Source organism: Nelusetta ayraudi, unplaced genomic scaffold, assembly GCF_046127955.1.
Source record: "Nelusetta ayraudi isolate G7.1 ecotype Tasmania unplaced genomic scaffold, CSIRO-AGI_Nayr_v1 ptg000237l, whole genome shotgun sequence".
NCBI classification, from domain to species: domain Eukaryota; kingdom Metazoa; phylum Chordata; class Actinopteri; order Tetraodontiformes; family Monacanthidae; genus Nelusetta; species Nelusetta ayraudi.
In genome coordinates, this window is record NW_027466286.1 from 2,609 (window position 1) to 22,133 (window position 19,525).

At 41.7% G+C, this 19,525-nt stretch overlaps 3 protein-coding genes and 1 long non-coding RNA gene across 5 annotated transcripts; 3 read left to right on the top strand and 1 right to left on the bottom strand.

The window, feature by feature from the left end:
- The first annotated feature begins 1,978 nt into the window (after nt 1-1,978).
- LOC142882190 (tumor necrosis factor receptor superfamily member 3-like) lies at nt 1,979-5,442 on the top strand. Of its 2 annotated transcripts, XM_076016767.1 has the most exons (7): nt 1,979-2,116; nt 2,468-2,593; nt 2,702-2,833; nt 3,645-3,750; nt 3,835-3,905; nt 4,027-4,167; nt 4,612-5,442. In XM_076016767.1, the coding sequence occupies exons 1-7, from the start codon at nt 1,999-2,001 to the stop codon at nt 4,761-4,763; spliced, it is 846 nt and encodes a 281-aa protein (XP_075872882.1). In that variant the 5' UTR covers nt 1,979-1,998; the 3' UTR covers nt 4,764-5,442. The 2 variants fall into 2 exon arrangements, with proteins under 2 accessions (XP_075872882.1, XP_075872883.1); XM_076016768.1 differs by lacking the exon at nt 4,027-4,167.
- Nucleotides 2,695-6,489, bottom strand: LOC142882193 (uncharacterized). Its single transcript, XR_012925750.1, has 2 exons — nt 6,373-6,489; nt 2,695-5,075 (listed from the first exon to the last, which is right to left on the bottom strand). It is a non-coding gene; the product is annotated as an uncharacterized LOC142882193 (long non-coding RNA).
- A 42-nt stretch (nt 6,490-6,531) lies between these two features.
- LOC142882191 (ADP-ribosylation factor-like protein 8B-A) lies at nt 6,532-11,161 on the top strand. The gene is made up of 7 exons (XM_076016769.1): nt 6,532-6,667; nt 9,092-9,172; nt 9,251-9,324; nt 9,442-9,535; nt 9,637-9,704; nt 10,003-10,073; nt 10,263-11,161. The coding sequence occupies exons 1-7, from the start codon at nt 6,545-6,547 to the stop codon at nt 10,310-10,312; spliced, it is 561 nt and encodes a 186-aa protein (XP_075872884.1). The 5' UTR covers nt 6,532-6,544; the 3' UTR covers nt 10,313-11,161.
- Nucleotides 11,162-11,832: 671 nt separating this feature from the next.
- On the top strand, nt 11,833-19,502 carry LOC142882189 (ER degradation-enhancing alpha-mannosidase-like protein 1). The gene is made up of 12 exons (XM_076016766.1): nt 11,833-12,744; nt 13,300-13,372; nt 13,960-14,063; nt 14,612-14,783; nt 14,898-15,081; nt 15,182-15,356; nt 16,159-16,279; nt 16,373-16,543; nt 16,928-17,001; nt 17,083-17,179; nt 17,372-17,560; nt 17,707-19,502. The coding sequence occupies exons 1-12, from the start codon at nt 12,272-12,274 to the stop codon at nt 17,794-17,796; spliced, it is 1,923 nt and encodes a 640-aa protein (XP_075872881.1). The 5' UTR covers nt 11,833-12,271; the 3' UTR covers nt 17,797-19,502.
- The last annotated feature ends 23 nt before the right edge of the window (nt 19,503-19,525 follow it).

Genomic DNA, 19,525 nt, shown 5'->3' on the forward strand with positions numbered 1-19,525 from the left:
ACAGTAGTGGATTACTTAGTAACAGATTACTCGCCAACTCTGGGTGTATTGGTATGAGAGGTCACATCAAGGACTATAAAAATGGTAAATAAACAGGTAAAGATTGTGAGTGTTGCAATGTGCAAAGTAATGTGTGAATATATACTGGGGTTGATTACAGTGGATGGACTGCAGCTGTGTTGATTAGCCGAGTGAGAGCAGGTGTGGTGTGAGCGGACAGAGACAGACCGCATCACATTACTGAGTGATCCTACCATTTTTTGACGCTACTTGACGACACTGCACTGAATCTCCCTGTGAACCTGAATTTGACTTCCAGAGTCCTCAAAGTGCGGACGGGCATTCCTAAAAGCATCTCAATATGCACGAGACTGCCGCAGTCTCTGTGTGTCCCTGGCAGGTGGTGACCACGACGCCTGAGAGCCGGAGAGTGCAGTCCTGGGAGTCTCGGTGCCGTCGCTTCATCTTTGCCTTCGTCTATATTGTGAGAGCTTTGTTGTCAACTCTGCAACTCACTCTGGCTACTTCTATTTCTCTCTCTCTCTCTCTCTCACTCACTCACTCACTCACTCTGTCTGTCTGTCTCTCTCTCACTCTACATTTTTTGTGTTTCATTCTCACCTCAACTGGTCATAAGCAGATGAACTGAAGACCGAGAAAATGTTTATTTGTCATTAAGAAGACAAAATGAAATTGGCCATCAAGTATTTGTCATAATATTATGCAGGGCTGGCAAAACTGAAGTATCGTGCAAAGTGAAGCAGTACTGGGCTCTACCCAGTCTTGAGCATCACAAATTAAAAACAAACAAACAAAACAGTAAGTAATAAGTGCCATGACTTACAGTTGCCGCCTTTCAAACATTTACAAAGACCAGCGATTTTAAGTGTGTTGACATTTCATCAACCTTCTTCAATGCGGCTCCATCCTTGCATAACATTTCTAAAGGTCGAAGACAAAATATCGAAAACATCCCATATAACACTGTAGCTGTGTGTAGCTGAAATGAATAGTTTTGTTTTTTTTAGTTCACCTTTTAAAATGCAGACATCAAAATCCTTGTGCAGCCTTTTAAACCAGTGTCTCTTTATGAGCTTATGTTTCCATTTGTATTTTTCTATTCTTACATTGTTGTCTCATGTGCACAATGCACATGAGTCAACAATCATTCTCAAAGATGCACAGTCCTTTTCGTTTCCTCTGATACTGGCCAGAACTTAAAACCATTTAATAAAGTTAGAAAGTAGGTTTAACGCGATGAAAAGCAGCGCAATATAGGTATGGCATTGACACAGCCAGAATTAGATGTTCATTTAAAAAAAAAAAAGTGCAAATGAAGGTTAAAGATGAAAGAAAAGTTCAGTAAAAGTTCTTATTTATTACATAAGAAATGTACAATCTTATGAGAAAAGGGGGATGGGGAGAGTGATGATATTATCTAATATGCCATGGAAAATATATTTTTTTGCCTTTTGCTTTTTGTGCTTTCATTATGATGTGGCAGCAACAATATTTTGTCTTTATGTACTGCCACCTGTTGTTTCTGCTCGCTGGATGGGTGCCTCATTTCCTTCAAACTCACTATCTTGTCGATCTTATTTTCTCGCTTGTCGGCAGCTGTTTAGTGTCGTCACAGTTTGTCTCGCTCTGTCTCTCTATGTTTCACACGTTTTACCTATTACCATGGTTATTATCCCCATTATTATTGTTGTTGGCTGGGGGTTGATGTTGATGGTCGGTGTTGATTTGAAGGTGTAGAGTGTGTATGTGCAAATTATGTTGTCCACCCTCACGAAGGGAATAAGTAAATAAAAAAAAAATTAAAGAGTGAAATGAAAATATCCACAGCTCCCTATTGCAAAACACTAAGTTTACACTACACTGTTAACTGCATCAGTGGTCTCTCACTTCCTGGAGCGCAGCGCTCACGTGGCCACCTGACGTCAGCAAACGGAAAGAGGATAAAACCTCAAAGGCACTGTCAAAGCACTGGTAAGAATGAATCCTCTCAGTTTGTGTCTGTTGCTGTCATGTGTATTAAATGCTTGGGCTGACTCCCGGTGTGGTCCAACACAGGAGGAAAGAAATCATGGTTGCTGTGACAAGTGTCTCCCAGGTAAGACCCCAATTGTTCCGTAAGATTTAAAGATAAAACGTGTCTTACTGTATCAATTCAACTGTTTTATTATCTTCCTGTATTTATTGAAGTAAAAAATGAAAGTAAATCGGTTTATGCCTACAGTTTTCATGTACTGGTGTACCTAAAGTATTTCTTACCCAAGGCTCATCCAGGTATTGCAAAGCTGATAAACATCTGTATGTATCTGTAATGTTATTTTCAAGCTATTTTTCAAATGAAAAAAATGTTGCTATTACAACATCTATTACGTATGTATGTATGTATGTATATTATATGCATTGCGCAATACAACAATTTAGTATTCATTGTTCTTCTTGTGTTTTAAAGGGCAATATTTGGGAAAGATGTGCACAGAGTCTGAAAAAACTAAGTGCGAATGGTGTATGGATGGACACTTTGCAGAACTGCACAACATGTTTGACAGATGTACGAAATGTCGGTCTTGCCAACAAGGTAAGATGGAAAAATACTGATAAGTTGATGCATTACAAGAAAGCAGAGGCTGAATGACGTGGTTGGGGTGAAAATAAGCGATGACATGCAAGGCTGTGGTTCCAACAGTATATGCTGAGAATTGTACATCGACCACAAACGCAAAGTGTTCGTGCAGGAAGGGTTTCCTGTGTTCCAATAAAGACTGCTCAGAGTGCGAGGAGAGCAAATGCCCTGCGTGGGAGCAAATGGAGTGGACAGGTAGGAGAGTATCTCTCAGAAGTAGAGGTAACATGCTTTTGTTTATGAAAGACATACAGACATACATTTTGCAGCATGTTGTCCAAAATAAAAATAATGTTGTTTCAGTATTTAAATTCAATATTTTCTGTCTTTATTCACTCATAGAAGATAAGTTCTCATAAATGTATTAGAGCAACCGTAAACCTTTGGAAGGAGAACGGCTCACATCGCTATCGGACAGGTTTAGCGTTCTGAGATTTGATCTGTTTCAAAATCATCTTCCAGACACTTCTGTGGTCTGTCGTAATGTAACATAAATGTAGACATAGCTACTTGTGGCACTTTCTTGTTGTACATACTTTAGACTCTAAAGTATGTAGTGTCAGTTTGTTTATTTATTTATTTAAGATTTCTTTTAACCAGGTAGATACCACTGAGATGATTCAGTCTTCAAGGGAGACCTGGCCAGGATAGGCAGCAGCAAATACAAAACACAGTTAGCTAAAATTATTAAAAAATTAATAGTAAGCAAGCAGATTTCGAAAAACAAGTACATGTTGCTGATTCTGCCACAAATGTTCTCATCTTCGTGTTTGCAGTGACCTGCAAAAAAAAGAGGTTGCACAACATTTTCAGTGGCTCCAGTGTGTGGAGTTTGCGCACTGTGGCAACAGTTGCGCAAACCCAAAGTCGGATGTTATTTGTAGGGGATTATTTCATACACCGCAGGGTAGTGTTAACCAGTTTTGCTGAAAATTGACTCCCATGTAACTGTTGTTGTTGTTGTTGTAATGCAGAATTTTCTACGTGTATCTGTCAATCCCTGCAGAGCCATTGGACGAGGAGAGGTCAACACGCAATTACAAATGCGAGCCCATGTGCGCGACACATGAATATTTTGATGAGAAACAATACGTCTGCAAGCCACGAACACAGTAAGAAGTCAATACGTCTCCGGCATTAAAAGTATAATGCAAATGAACGGCCATATCGCTCTAGCTGCATTCTCTGGTCAACAGGTGCAGTGCGCTTGGCTTGAATGATGAGTTTCCAGGAAATAAAACCCATAACTCAATTTGCACTTCACCTGGTAGGTGCACATACAGCGTACTTTGAGAAAGCATGGTCTCTTTTTTTTTTTTTTTAATGCAGGAGATGGATGAAAGTTTGTAATGAATGTTTTGTTTTGCTTGCATCCCTTGTCTTACCAGGCATCAGTTTGGTTCATGGGATCCTTGGCGTTGGCTTTGTGTTGCTATCTTTCACCCTCCTTGTGTTTATGACACACAGCTTTATAAAATACCTCATGAAAAACACAGCAAGCAACTTGTCCAAGACACATACTTTTCACGGTAAATGGAAAAGATCTGTCTGCACAGATTACATGTTTTACATGTTTTAATAGCTTTGAGCATGATGATAATATTACTTCACTGCTTCACAACCTTTTGCTTCATAGCTTTATTTTTTTAATGAAATTCTGAGTCGCTGAGTAAATATAACTGATTTTATTGTGAAGCAAGTGAATTATTGATAACAGATTGGCTGAAAATAATGTTAATCTGCAATTCGACATAATCAAGAGAGTTTTATAATATAGTCTGCACGTTAAAAAACAAAGTTTTTTTTTTTAAAGATATTAAACCATTGACATATGTTGTTGATAGTTGACAGCTATGCACAGTGGTCAGCAGTGTTGCCTGAGTGCAGTATTAGGAAAGCAGTGACAGAAAATGTAAGGATGGATTTGACGTGATTTCTAAAATGCCTGTTTTCATCCGTTACCTCTGCCTTAGACAACAACCCCACAGTGTTTACAAAGGCCAGTGACGCTCAGCTGTCGCAGGAGGAGTGTGGGATGAAGCTCATCATCATGGACGAATCCATAAATGGCGAAGACACAGCATCTCGAGCTGGAGACCATGTCTGGATAACACATCTGGGATGATACAACTGCTTTACTCAGGCCCAGCCCTAACCAATGTGGCGCCCTAGGCGGTGCCCCCCATGCATTGCAGTAAATTACACTGCTGGTGTACCTACTCAAATGAAACTGAATAACTTTATCTTGAACATTGTTTTATTAACAGAAAGCAATAGCCCAATCAAAATGTTTTGAACGAATTAGAAAGAAATACAAAAAATATAAAACGAACATGAACATGTTGAGCTGTTGAGGTGGAGGCGACAGGAAGAGCACTTGATGCAGTAAATTGGCCAAGATTTGCGCGGCTGGGACTGAGAAACCTCAAGAACGCATCTGAAGAGAGAAGAAGAGTATGAAACATTAGTCTAATAATACATATGATGAGATGCATAATATGCCCGGGACTGGGTCCTTTCTGTGTGGAGTTTGTATGTTGTAAGACAGCTGGGATAGGCTCCAGCAGACCCCCGTGACCCTGAATAGGAATAAGCGGGTATAGAAGATGAATGAATGAATGAATGAATGAATGAATGAGATACATAATATGATTTCAAGAATAAAATGAAATGAAATAATATACACACAAAAAAAAATCTAATAGGCATATGCATGATGTTCACAATACTGTAAATATATACTTTGTATACTCTTTCTTAAAATGCAAATTATATAAGACTAAATGTTATTGTCACAACGAAATGGTGATTAGCAGAATGCACTGAATTAGTGTGCCCTTTGACACTGATGTAAAGTTTAACGCTGTAAACACACTGTAGACAATATGAACTGTAACACGTCATACAGCTATGCTTACAACTATAATAAAAGGGTAGAATAGGAGGAGCATTTTGATCGACTCTTACAAGCTAAGAAAACATGCGCTAACCAGATAACTAAAATGTCAACACATTTTAATGTATAACACCTGCTGAATGGTTCGAATATTTAGACATTTCCCTATGGAAAGTAAGGTGGGAGTAGTTTCCTTGTTTTTTCCATAACAGCTTCGTTCGTTCGACGTTAAAACATTAAAACTGTTAACGGTAGATATTTATTGATAACTAGCAAACCATTTTATGCTAATGATTAACGACGATACGTCGTTGTGCAACGAACTGTCAAATACTGTCATGTCATTATCTTTATGGCAACGTTACCTCTGTCTTTGTCCCGTTTTTCTTCCTCTTCTTTTTTTCCTCCCCTGGGCCCCAAGACAGACAGTTCAGTACGTTTAGACATGTTTTAGAACCTGGCGTGGGTTCGCGTGAAAAACAACCATGTGTTCATTTTAAGGCTTGAGCAGCAATTGCGATAATTGAAAAGATAACTTTAAAATTACTATATATACTCACAATTACATCAACATTTTTTTTTTATTTTTTTATCACCGAATATTGCACTCAATATCGTTGGTTTTGCTGGAGCCTATCCTATTTTTAAAGCTCATTATTCTTTCTTTTTTTGTTGTTGTTGTTGCACATATTACTAGCTAATGTAATGGTTTCTAGAGTTTGAAAACGTTAACATCAACAGAGCTTACATTCAACAGTATTGATTTTCCATTTTTCTAGAAACATTTTCAAGACATTTCTCGAAAATTTGGTTATGTTTTGCGATAGTCCCAATAAACCTGGGCAGAATTATTCCGTCCGCCTACAGGGGCGCTGCTGAGCACACTCTTGCAGCTTGGTCATATGACAGTTGCCAGCGTCCCACTTCCCTTCCCCACTGGAAAAGGCCACATCTGACAGGAAGGGAGAAACAGACGCAAGCTTAGGGGAGTTTAGAAGAGCGACATCAAGATGCTAGCTCTAATAAACCGGCTTTTGGACTGGTTCAGGTCTCTGTTTTGGAAGGAGGAGATGGAGCTGACGCTGGTCGGCCTCCAGTACTCGGGGAAAACAACATTCGTTAACGTCATCGCTGTAAGTCTTCAGCTGCTTACTTAGCACTGCTAGCGTTACCAAGCTAGGATTTGGGAGTATCAACCAAGGGTTTTGCTCCAACGTGTTCTGTTTTCCTTTGTTTTGGATAAAGTCTCCACAGACACAACCCCGGGTATGAGTAGCTGTTCTTTGGGTCAACAAGTCAGCTGAGCTACTTTGCGTAACCGAACGTGATGTGTAGTATGCTAAAGTTAGCCCAGCAAATACTCGCCGTGGTGTGTTTTTTTTTTGTTATTATCACGCTTTGGTGTAAAATGACACGTTTCCCAAAGGTCAACACGCTTCCTTTTCAAGGGACATCCTATCAAAACACACTTTGACAACCACCCCCACGTAAACAAGAGCACATTACGACCTCGTCCCTGACGGGAAGAGGGTGACACAGACCTGCACCCACCTGCTCGAAAAAAAAACAACAAAAAAACCATTGCAAATCACCAGACAGCGCGTGCTGTGGAGCTTGGGTTCGCTCACTTGATGCACGCCCCGTGCATATTTAATATTTAGCTTTCAAATGCATATTATGTGTTCGTGCATTTTTGTTTTGGGTGCACGGGCAGGTGTTATTCTGGGAAGATACAGAAATTTGATACAGATATTTAATTAACATTTTGTCTTTCTTGCGTTATCAAATGCCAATAATACGTTGGATAAAGGAGCACAGCCTCTCTATCCTCTGCAGGGGTTGACGCTTGACCAGAGTGTTGCCCCCTGGCTGCCTGTTTCATCTGATGCAACCTTTGCGAGGTTTCTCGAAACTGGGTTTTCTTCTGAGTCATGATGAAACAAAAGCTAACTTTGTAAAATGATGCACTCTGTTGTGGCTTCGGAGATGCTGACTTGCTAATGCCAGCAAGGGTGAAGCATCCTGGAGAGAATAAGAGGCACCATGTTACGTTTTGCATCCAAATGATATGGGTGGACACTCTTAAAGTGGATTTGTTGAGTATGTGCAACAGCAGCATCATTTGTCAAGTGTCTTACTTTTTTTTTTTTTTTTTAATAATAATAAATAATAATAAAAGTCGAGTAATTGGCAACATTATCCTTGTTTGAAAAAAAAAAATTTTTTTTCTTAAATAACCTATTTATGACACAACTGAAAATATGGTGTTCTGTTACACATCATTTTAAATGGTGGTTGACTGCTTGTGAAATGATGAGACATTAGTTGCCACCACCACTTCAAACGTATTTTGGTAACATTAAGTTCATTAAGTTTTTTTTTTCAAATTAATTTCAATTTCAACAATGACATGTCAAAATACCTACTTTAGATATCAATTATATATTATATAATTATAGATAATAAATTAAAGACATCAATACATTTTATTAATTATATTTAATCTCTCAAACTGCCACTCTTCAGTTTATTTCCTCAGAGGAATATATGAATCCACTGCCAGAAGTGTCTGAGGGGCTTTTTGAAAACATTGTAAATCCGTTAAATGAAGCCGCCAGTCTTAATACTTTCATCCTAATATAATATTCTAAGGTAGAGTGATATGATTTGTTCGTCCATGTTATTATCTTCATGTAAACCATCATTTGGACCCTTGAAAAGTATTTATTTCGTAGTACTATATCTTTATAACGATCTATTGTTCAGTTTTGTATGATGTGCAGATGTTTACAGATTGCAGCACAAGTGTTCAGTGAATGTATCTGTATTTCTCTCAGGAGAAAATACCGGCGTCAAGTTAAAAGTCTTTCCTATTCAACCTATAAGGAAAGTTGTCTCTACGCCGTCAAACAGTTTGTTTTAGTTTTTTCTTTTTTTAAATTTGCCTTCATGTGGCGGTTTTCTGAGAAGGAAGTTGTTTGTGGTTGAAACACAAGGTCCTGTCCTTTCTTCACACTAACAAGGAAAAGGTGCACCCTGCCAGCCACCATGAGCACAAGTGAAGGCTTGTGTTTAGTTTAGTGCGGTGCTTCCTCTTTTCGCAGTAGTCATGAGACCACTGCACTCGTTTCCAGTTTGCTTGATCAGGTGACTGGCTAATCATGTGCTGGGATATGCGCATGCGGAAGATGTTGAACGCTCAAAAGGGTTGCAGATGGAAATGTTATCAGCATTTAAACAGCATAACATTGAGAAAAAAAAATCCAATACATTTATATGCAAGGGAATCTAATGGTGATCTCAGTGGTAGAATAAACATCCAATAAGAAACCAATATTTCTAAAACAAATGGCAGAGCCTGACATATTCTGAAACTGTTACAATCATATCTGCTTTTTTCTTTTTTTTGTAAATCATGCAGTTATATAAATCAGTGGATCACATGCATTCTTTTTAATGCATCGTTGAGGTGGTTTTACATCACAGCATTTGTTGTAATTGTTCTAAAGGCTTCCGGTTCGAGAAAAGTTATGTTTTTTTTTTTTTTCTTCTTTCAGTCGGGGCATTTCAGTGAAGACATGATCCCCACAGTCGGGTTCAATATGAGGAAGGTCGCGAAAGGAAACGTCACGATAAAGGTAATTAAAGATAGAAACCTTTTTGCACAGAGGAAATGACGTCTCTGACGACTCCACTGATGTTTGATTGGTCTGTAGATCTGGGATATAGGAGGGCAGCCGAGGTTCAGGAGCATGTGGGAGCGTTACTGTCGGGGTGTCAATGCAATTGTGTAAGTATTCCACTGTTTGAAGGCCAAAATTGAATAAGCATTTAGCGTTAGAGTCAACATAACGTAACGTTTCAAGGCAAAGTGTTTATTCTTGTTTGCTTTTGGTGATTTTTTTAGCTACATGGTGGATGCAGCAGACCGAGAGAAGGTGGAAGCATCGAGAAATGAGCTTCACAACTTATTAGATAAACCCCAGTTGCAAGGAATTCCGGTAAGTGTTCTACATACACCAGTATTCATTTGTCGACGTCACTGCAATGTGAGGGTTTCCCATCACTTAAACTTCTTATCTTAACTCTGTTGCGATTTCAGGTTTTGGTTCTTGGTAACAAAAGGGATCTTCCCACTGCTTTAGATGAAAAGCAACTCATTGAGAAAATGTAAGTGTATGTACGGTATGCAAATCTCATGAAACACTTTCATCACTGCGCGAAAAAGGGCTTTTGTTCATCGTTGTTTTTGTTGATATCTGAAAATTATTGTTCATTGAGACGATCTACACGTGGCGTACTCTGCTACATTCATGTACATAAATGTTGATTTGGTTTATTTGCCTCATTTCTAAAGCAATTTAAGAAGTTTTTTGGCTATGCATCTGGCGCCCTCTCCTGGCAAGGAAAAGCGTGTCAAGCGTGTCAGGCTCACTTCACATCAGTTTTCCTTCTCTTTCCCATAAAGGAATCTCGCAGCCATTCAGGACAGGGAGATTTGCTGCTACTCGATTTCCTGCAAAGAGAAAGACAATATTGGTAATGTGTTCCATTTCTAACCATGTCTTCTTACTGTTCACTTCCAAAAACTCATTTGTCATAAAGAAAGACTCACTGAATTATAGATTCATCCGAGGTGCACTCAAATACTAATCATTAGCACTAGCACGAGCACGATCAGTGATAGTTTCTCCTGCAGGTGTGACAAAGTGTCTCGTGTTGTTGCAGATATCACACTTCAGTGGCTCATCCAGCACTCAAAGTCCCGGAGGAGCTGAAATCTGCTCAAGTTGGTTTCCAGCTGTGTTTGCCATGTTACCATCAAGCCACACCCCCAGCACTCTGTGATGATGTACAGTCTTCAGTTCACACGCTGCACTGTTCATATCTCCCATTTCTTTCACACCTCTTGAGAATGATTTATGTGTAAAAAACAAAACTATGAATCTGACGACTAATCTAAAGATGCGTTTTGCATTTTGTGACCTTGTTAATTGTTTCCTCTAAACTGCAGAAAGAAACTTGTTTTGCTCTCCTTGTCACTATTCAGGAATTATACTTAATTGTACCCAGTGGTTGTAAATGCTAATCTTGGGTATACTTATAGTCTTGTGTAAAGAAAAGATGCTCTTTGCGCTGACATGATGCAAGGAGATGGCTGATGTGGACAACGTGGTTTTCAGACTTTTGTCAAGCTCACTTGCCTGATTATCTGTAAAGTCTTAATGGATTTTCTCCTATTCAGGCCACTTGTTTTCTCAAAAAAAAAGTGCTTTCATGCAAGTCAATTACAGCAGGTTTATAAAAACTGTCAAGCTCATATGATTTTTACTCATGTAAGATGTGGTGTATGAATATGATCCTATTTAAAAGTCTGAATGTACTTAAAGTAAAGCTGTACAGGATTGTGTGGTGCGTATTGGCTTCTGTTTTGTAAGCAGCCATCGTGGAATGATGTCTTTTAGCTGTCTCGAGGCTGAAAGTGGCAGAAATCAAAGTGCCTTGTGCAGTGTCTCTCAACTCTGAAGAAAGCAATGTGCAGGGTCATCCTCTCCAGGTAGAGTTCAAAAGCAAGATAAGACCACTTCAATATACTCAAGAAATAAAGAAGGCATGCTTTTTAAGCACGAGATTGTCCGTTTTGTTTGTCGTGGTCCCCACACTCACACACCTTAAACTACAATAAAGTAATATGCAAAATAACAGAGTAATTGTTCAAATAAAATTAACCCAGAAACTAAATAAATACAAAATGAACCAAATTGAAACAAACAAAATAAATAAATCCATATTCAAACTAATTAATGATTCAAATTAATCAAGAAATCAACAACCAAAATAATCAGGGGGACGCATCAGAAAATTTGCAAAATGATGAAAACAAACAAAGCCTCCGCGCGCAGCGCTATCAAATGCAGAAAAAAGCAATAAAACCCGAGCATCGCAAAAACAAGGAACAGCAAGGAAGTTCAAACACGGCGACAAAGGCAAAACACATCCTACAATAGGAAACTGACAACCAGCGCTACGGTGCATTCACAGCCACAGTAAAGTAGCAGAGGTCCTTCGCACCTGCTGCACCGACTCTTGTCACGCAACGTCGCGCGAAGCCGCAGCCGCAGCCGCCGCCGCAGGAAATAGAACCGGAAAAAAACAAAACAAAAAAACTGGTCAGGTGAGACTAGTCCGGTATGTAAAAGGTGCGGGGCACCGTACCGCAAATAGTGAAATCGAGAACTTGGGCGCTGCGTTGGGAGGAGCGAGGAACAGCGCGCCGGCCACACATACTGTATATGCTTTTCCATTTTTGTTGTTACTAAATGAAGGGAATTATATTCAAGAAGTAGTCTCATTGATAGACTTTCGAACTTGAAACCTAGCCGGATAAGCCAGGAAGCTAAGACGCCGTGGGTTTGAAGGCGTGCGAATCTATCTTCTTGTGTCCGTTATCTATTGGCGCAGAAGTTAAGGTATGACACGTAAGTAATACGCCGAGGAGATCGACGACTCAGTAGCCAATCAGAGTTCCAGCGCCCTTTGCTTTTTCCCGTACCGTGCCACGAAGGAACCAATCGCCGCTGAGCATCCCGAGGAGGCGGGTCTGTTGACAGGAAGCCTGTCAGGCTGAATCACTCCTGCCTCTCCGGTTGTAGTCTGGCTTTGGAAGGATTTTCAGTCTCACCTGTCGCCCGTGTGCGAACTTAAATGATGCGTTTTAAGTTCGTCACGGATCAAAGATGCAATGGAGGTCACTCGTAGTTGGTCTGGTCGTCCTGAGACTGTCCCTCAGCTGTGTTCTGTGGTTAGCCTTCGGACTCGGAACCAACGTTAGCTGGGGATTCAACTTCCCCCTCAGTTTCAGTTTGCGCAAATTGGACTTGTTGTTCCGGGAGGGAAGAGTGATTGAGCAGGGGGGCAAGTCCTGGTCACAGCAAGTACACGAGCAGAAGTATGACGACGAGTCGACGAGCACCTGCCCCCCGGTGGGAGAGGAGTCGCTCAGGCGGTCCTACCTGAGTTTCTTCGATGGCAACAAGGACGAGTACGTCCGGAGATACAGCACCTTCCCGGACTCCTTAAAGGCAAAAATGAAGGGCATGGCCAAAGACATGTTCTATTTCGGCTATGACAATTACATGAAATACGCCTTTCCAGAAGATGAGCTGAATCCCATTGACTGTGTGGGGAGGGGACCAGACGTTCTGAACCCGTAAGTCCATCTCGTCCGTGACTGTTAAGATTCTAACTGTGAAGCATCAACTGGGCCGTTTCGAGTACAGGCAAATATACAGTCACGCTGACTCCTGCTGCTGCTGAATCTACTGGCCAGTGTTCAAGTCTTCGAGTAGTCAGTACAAACTGTGAACAAAGCAATGGGTGCTAATGTCCCGAGGGAGAGGATTCTTGGGTGCCTCTAGTGCTCCACTTTAATCCCATTTGAAGATCACAAATGACCTCTTCTTCTTCTTCTTCTTCTTCTTCTTCTTCTTCTTCTTCTTCTTCTTCTTCTTTTTTTTTTTTTTTTTTTTTTAACTCTTAACTCTGAAGATATGCTAAATTCTACTGTATTAATGCAAATACCAGAAATACTTTCACACACATGGTGAAGATCGTCTGTATTTTTTAACTGGTCTAATCTGACACATTATTTAACTGAAACAATTAGTTAAAATAAAACAACCTTATTTTTATTTTATTTTTTAAAATTGAAGAGGGAAACCCCCCCTTTAGCTGATTATTACTCTTTTTCTTGTTTTCCCTTCAGGTCAAACATCAACATCAATGACGTCTTGGGCAACTATTCTCTGACACTGATCGACACGTTAGACACCCTTCTGGTAAGTCACACTGAAACTCATACAACCTTAACGTTATTCAAGGAAAGAATATCCACATTTGTAACTACTTGACTGCAGTACAGAGTGACAGTTGGTCAAGTGTTGTACTAGAATGTGCAGTTAAGAGAGTTCTTCCAACACATTATGTTCTTCTTTTTGTCGCAGTCTTTTCTTTTTTTTTAAGTTCCTTTTTTTTCTGCTATGCACTTCTTAATGTGAGCTTTGTAGAATATTCTAATGTTCCTTTCTCTATGAACAAGCCCATCCACTTGAAGAGTGTATGTTGTTTTCCTCTGCTTCGTGTTCAGGAAGATGCATGGCCCAGTATGGTGTGGTGTATAAGAGGTGTCGGGGACACCAAATTACCTTTGTGCCTATTATTGATTGCACTAAATGCCCTCACCAGGCTGAAATTCTCAAATGATCTGTTTCTTAAAATCTGTGTCAAAAAAAAAGTTGGTCTTCATTGGTTAAAAATAGCGTTGAACTTAGCACCTGCAACACCCCCTGTACCCTCCATGAAAGCAAACGGAGTTGTTTCTGCAGTTGATATTGTGGTCACATCATAAAGTGTATGTTCTTGACAGGTGCTTGGCAACGTGACCGAATTCCAGAGAGCTGTCAAGCTGGTTATAGATACAGTATCTTTTGACAAGAACTCCACTGTGCAGGTGTTTGAGGCGAACATCAGGTACCAATGTTGGTGTTGCTGTCTTGGTCCTATGCAAACAGTACATGACAAGCTCAGTTTGTGATCTGTACCTTTTAACATTCATATTCAATAACAACTAACTGCTCCAACAGTGTTTCTGAAGTCTGAGAACGACTTATCTGCGTTACATTCTTCTATTATACCGTATTATTGCCGGACTCTGCCCGGGCACTTTTAATTTCTGCCTTTGTTAATTTTGTTCACTTCCTGAAATAAAGTATGTAATAAAAAAAGCAAACAGATCAGACCATAAACTAAATCAGTTGCAGTTCCAGTTTGTCCTCTGTGCTTCATGTCAACGGCCAACTCTCCTTTTTCATGTCCGCATTCAGTCGTTGCCAAAGCTTTTAATAGTCAGAATTTTCATTGTGATCATGATAACTACTAAAACCAGGCCTGGTCAGCCTTTTATAGAAGCAACAACACAAATCCCTTTCATATGGTCTTTGGAACAAAAGCATGAGACATTGGCACGCTTCTGCATCTGTCTGTTCAATCCTGATGCCAAACTCTCCTTTCCTTGAAAGAATCCTTGGCAGCCTCATCTCGTCTCACATCCTGCTGACGGACCCGAAGCATCCTTTTGGGAAGGTGGGCTTTGAAGGTTACGATAACGAGCTGCTCCACTTGGCCCACGACTTGGCCGTCCGCTTACTACCAGCCTTCGAGAACACACACACTGGCATTCCTCACCCGAGGGTGAGTAGCACGCTTTGCACAGTAAAGTAAGGCGTACGGATTAAACTTCTAACGTAGGCACGTCTCATCTCTCATCTCTCATCTTTTGTCTTTTATCTTTTATCTGAACTCCAGGTGAACCTGAAAACGGGGGTTCCTGCTGATTGCATCAGAGAAACTTGCACGGCAGGTGCAGGCTCCCTGCTGGTGGAGTTTGGGATTTTGAGCCGCCTGATCGGCGACTCCACCTTCGAGTGGGTGGCCAGACGAGCTGTTCGAGCCCTGTGGAGCCTGAGGAACAACGAAACGGGCCTGTTGGGTACGTGCAGCTTCTCATGCCGGCGTTGCAGCGCAGCTCAGGCAACGAGTCGGATGTGAGACAGGACGTTACAAGCGTTTCTCTCTGTGAAATTCTACAGGGAACGTAGTGAACATCCAAACAGGCCAGTGGGTTGGCAAGCAGAGCGGTCTGGGTGCTGGCATGGACTCTTTCTACGAGTACCTGCTCAAGTCGTACATCCTCTTCGGTGAGAAGGAGGACTACAAGATGTTCCAAGCGGCTTATAGGAGCATTCAGAATCACATGAGGAGAGGGTGAGTCCCCAAACGTGCAGCGGCTCGATCGGTTCACGCAAGAATTTAAAGAAGATTTAACGAAAACAACAGTGAAACAGAACTCTTTTGACCGTCCCAACTGTGTCCCCAAATATCGCTGTGTGTAAAAAAGAAAAACAATAATAAACCGAGCTGCTGGTATCATACAAAATGCAGGTTTGAAGTATACGTGGATTTTGTTCATCATAGTTTCAGATTTAAAGTGCTTTAGCATCTGACGGCCGAACTGAACAGCGTCGAAGCCGATGCATCACTGTTACGTTTCACTGTAAAATCCAGCACATAGAAAAAGAAAATCCAGCACATTGCGTATTATGATGAAAGTCTACCGGATGCACAGTAGCGATACGTGAAGCGTCAAAAAATAGACAGCGGTGTTCTTTGCCAGGACGCCGCGTTTTTAACGCTTCTGGGGCGCTTCTGAAACGTGCCCGCGCTGCGCCTGGTGTGGACCTGCACACTGACTTGAATGGCCACGTTCGGCTCATGGAGATATTGTAAAAACTGGATACCGGACTGGCAATATTGCGGCGGGCCGATTTTTTTTCTCTCCAGTGGCCACTTGAGGTACTGCAGCTCGTTCTGATTGTCTGTAAGTGACATTATCCAGGATAGTTCTGATTGGCAATAGATCATGTGAGTTACAGAGGCGCGATACAACGTGACAGTGCTCCTCCGCATGCGCTATTGACCCATTAATGCAGAAGTCGTAAAAAGCCGATTGTGGGCAACTTCATTGAAATGAATCCTGAGCGACGGCCTCCCTGTCTCCGTCTCTCAGGAGGGAGTTGTGCAACGAGGGAGAGGGCGACCCGCCCCTCTACGTGAACGTGAACATGTGCAGCGGCGAGATCATGAACACCTGGATCGACTCCCTGCAGGCCTTCTTCCCAGGGCTGCAGGTCAGATGACTCACTCCCTGGAAGATACAACAGAGGTTTGTAGCCTCGGGGCTCAGCCAAACAGTCGTGTTTCTTGTGTTGCTGTGCTACTAGGTGCTGAACGGAGACGTAGATAACGCCATCTGCCTCCACGCCTTCTACTATGCCATCTGGAAGCGCTTCGGGGCGCTGCCAGAGAGGTACAACTGGCAGCTGCAGGCCCCCGATGTGCTCTTCTACCCCCTGAGACCAGAGCTGGTGGAGTCCACGTATCTTCTCTACCAGGTAGCTCCTGTCTCCAAACCCTCTTCCAGTTTTTACTGCAAGAATGCTGCCATTGCTCCTCACTGTTCTGCTTTGAAAGTACTAGAGTGGAATGCTAATCAATAGAATACAGGTTTTTACCACTTTTGCTCTATTTTGAAACTGGAACCTTCGTCCTTCATTGTATACAGTCAATGTTTGCAACTAGGACAGCACAAGTATGTCAACTACAAATTGATACTAATCCGATGGTGAAGGCAACATTAGGCTAACCCTATATAAATTGTGCAGGGCAGAGCCGTGATTTCACTCGCCGGATCTGAGCTTGTGTGTGATCCGTGTTTTCACTGTGATTGATTTCAGGTTCTGATCATTATTATTATTATCGACTTTGTTTTTCTGCAGGCAACCAAAAATCCGTTTTATCTGCACGTGGGAATGGATATTCTTCAGAGCATTGAGAAAAATGCCAAAGTCAGGTGAGGATCTTGTGGTTTATTTTGTCGGTGAGGTTCTTGTGTGTGCGCGTGTGTTGACAGGCGACTTTGTGCTGTTTGCAGGTGTGGTTACGCCACACTCCACCATGTGGTGGACAAGTCCAAAGAGGATCGCATGGAGAGTTTCTTCCTCAGCGAGACGTGCAAATACCTCTACCTGGTAAATGCTCTCTTACCGCTAAGACCCTGCAATATAAACGTCTTTTAATTACGCAGGCCGTCATCATTGCACCTGCTGAAGCTGACTTTGCCGCTAATGTAAAAGCACTTGTGCAAGCACTTAAGTGACTTAATATCTGCAAAAGGTGCTGTATTAAGGAAAAACTGACTTTCTGTTTTTTCTGAATTGCAGCTGTTCGATGAGGACAATCCGCTTCACAAGTCGGACAACAAGTACATCTTCACCACGGAGGGTCACGTTGTGCCTATAGACAAGCGCTTCAGGGAGAAGCAGTGGAGCGACGTCTTCCCCTGCGAGGACGGACTGCTGATGGAACGAGAGGAGGCAGAAGGACAGCAGCCGCACAGCAACTTCACCAACGTACGTCCTGGCGTCTCTCTCTCTCTCTCTCTCTCTCTCTCTCTCTCTCTTTCTCTCTCTCTCTCTCTCTCTCTTTCGCCACCAAACCAAGCGCCTCGCACGGTGTTTTTGACACTTTGCGTCTCGCCTTTCATCCCCCTCAACAGTGCAGCAGGATCCCGGTGGAGCGACGCTTCGCGCTGCCTTTGAAGAGCGTCTACATGCGGCAGATAGATCACATGGTGGGCCTCTCCTAGACCTGAGGACGGCCCCGTGGGGACTTTGGTACGAGCACGGCTTCGTCCTCGCCGCCTTCAGGTCCACGTGCGGTCAGGTTGAAGGGGAGCCGCTCCTGATTGAGATACTTGTTGCTCAGGAAACAAACACTAAAGCAAACCTGGGGTCGTTGAGAAGGTCAGCGGGTTGCAGTGCAAGAGGAGCAGCCTTAATTCCAAACTGAGCATCCTGAGAAGACGGTGTGAGTAGAAAAAAAAAAATAAAAAATAGGTATTTGTAATTCAATGAGGCATGTGAACGGGCGTATTTTGTGTGTGAATGCGTATTTGAGATCGCAGCTGAGCTGTGTATCGTAACGTTGCGTTTGCGAGCGAAGTGCCACCTTGCAGCACGTACACGACGGCGTGCGTCGGATGCGTGCATGCCTGACAGGAGGACTCGGAACATGATGATTAGTGCCTTCCAGCAGTCCACACAGCAGTGCTACTAAGGGCTTCACGTTCACTGATGTTGACGTCGCAATGTGCCTTCGCCATTTCTCTTCCTCCGGGTGCAATACAGAGCATCGTTCGTGCATATCACTGTGGAGAGCCGCCGGTTGATGTTCGATTTCATTCCAGCTGTCTGCACAATTTAACACCATTTAGATCAGTTCAGTGTCAAATTGTGTTTTTTTTTTTGTTTTTTTTTTTAGATGTGAAATAATAAGCCATAACATGCATTGCAGAAAACGTTAATGAATGAGAACATTTTGATTTTGCTTTTTTCCCACATATTTTCTGTCCAACTGTCTGTGCACAGGTACCAATTGTTTACAGTACACGGCCGCTCTCCTCTGTTTGCGTTTCTTCCGATTGCACGTTGTCATTTTCTCAATTATGTGGCGAGATCTCAGGGTTTTAAAGACAAACAAATCAATTGTTGCTCGTATTGAAAGAAAAACTTGGTTTTAATGTCACCTGCGATGCCTGCAGGTGCTCTTTGGTATTTATATGAAGTGCTGCAACCTAGCCTAGCCATCTGAGATCAAAGAATAACTGCACTGAAGCACAGACAAAACAAGGATGATTATCCCTCTACTGTGACATTCTAGCTAGATCTTTTTTTTTCTTTTTTTTTTTTAAGAATGGTTTATTTGTGACCAAACCGTCTGATCTTTAGTCTTCATGGCTGGAGTTTTTGTCCTCTTCTTTGGCTTTGGGAGACAGTTATCTCAGCTGCGCCGGAGCTGTGGCATTTCTCATTACATTTGGCTGCTCCTGCAGGACTGATGCTCAGACACAAGTCATAGTTGTTATTTGTTTGAGAAAAAAAAAAATCACATTGTGATCTTTGGGTTTTAGAGTTTTCCCTATCCAGGTGACAGTTGCCTGATAATTCAACAATTATACACAGTCACTTTCATCTTTTCTTCCCAAAATAAAGTGAAGCTATTGTCTTAAACGCTATTCTTTCTTTTTAATATTTTTGGTGCCACTGGCAAACATTGTTCAGCACAAAGACTTCCAGAACACCTGTTTCCCAAAGCCAAATACATGCAGAGAGTATCTTACACAGAAGTAAAAACCTGTTACATGATGATATTAACAGTTTACCGTCTGTGATCAAGTAGATTATGTCTTAAAGCGATTAAACGGAATTGGGTATTAACATAGTTGGATTCACATTTCCTACAAAAGAGACTTGAAAGGTCTGTGAAACGAATAAATGACGGACTCTGAGCAAAGTGGTGCTTTGTGTCAGTTTTTA

What these genes read in the sequence shown, in the direction of transcription:
- LOC142882190 (XM_076016767.1), top strand. Translation starts at nt 1,999, where the DNA reads ATGAATCCTCTCAGTTTGTGTCTGTTGCTGTCATGTGTATTAAATGCT. An exon ending in ATGTCGGTCTTGCCAACAAG is followed by an intron (nt 2,594 to 2,701) that starts GTAAGATGGAAA and finishes TGGTTCCAACAG; the next exon opens with TATATGCTGAGAATTGTACA. An exon ending in CTCAATTTGCACTTCACCTG is followed by an intron (nt 3,906 to 4,026) that starts GTAGGTGCACAT and finishes TTGTCTTACCAG; the next exon opens with GCATCAGTTTGGTTCATGGG.
- LOC142882189 (XM_076016766.1), top strand. Translation starts at nt 12,272, where the DNA reads ATGCAATGGAGGTCACTCGTAGTTGGTCTGGTCGTCCTGAGACTGTCC. An exon ending in ACACGTTAGACACCCTTCTG is followed by an intron (nt 13,373 to 13,959) that starts GTAAGTCACACT and finishes TGTTCTTGACAG; the next exon opens with GTGCTTGGCAACGTGACCGA. An exon ending in CAACGAAACGGGCCTGTTGG is followed by an intron (nt 15,082 to 15,181) that starts GTACGTGCAGCT and finishes GAAATTCTACAG; the next exon opens with GGAACGTAGTGAACATCCAA.
- LOC142882191 (XM_076016769.1), top strand. Translation starts at nt 6,545, where the DNA reads ATGCTAGCTCTAATAAACCGGCTTTTGGACTGGTTCAGGTCTCTGTTT. An exon ending in CATTCGTTAACGTCATCGCT is followed by an intron (nt 6,668 to 9,091) that starts GTAAGTCTTCAG and finishes TTCTTCTTTCAG; the next exon opens with TCGGGGCATTTCAGTGAAGA. An exon ending in CCCAGTTGCAAGGAATTCCG is followed by an intron (nt 9,536 to 9,636) that starts GTAAGTGTTCTA and finishes TTGCGATTTCAG; the next exon opens with GTTTTGGTTCTTGGTAACAA.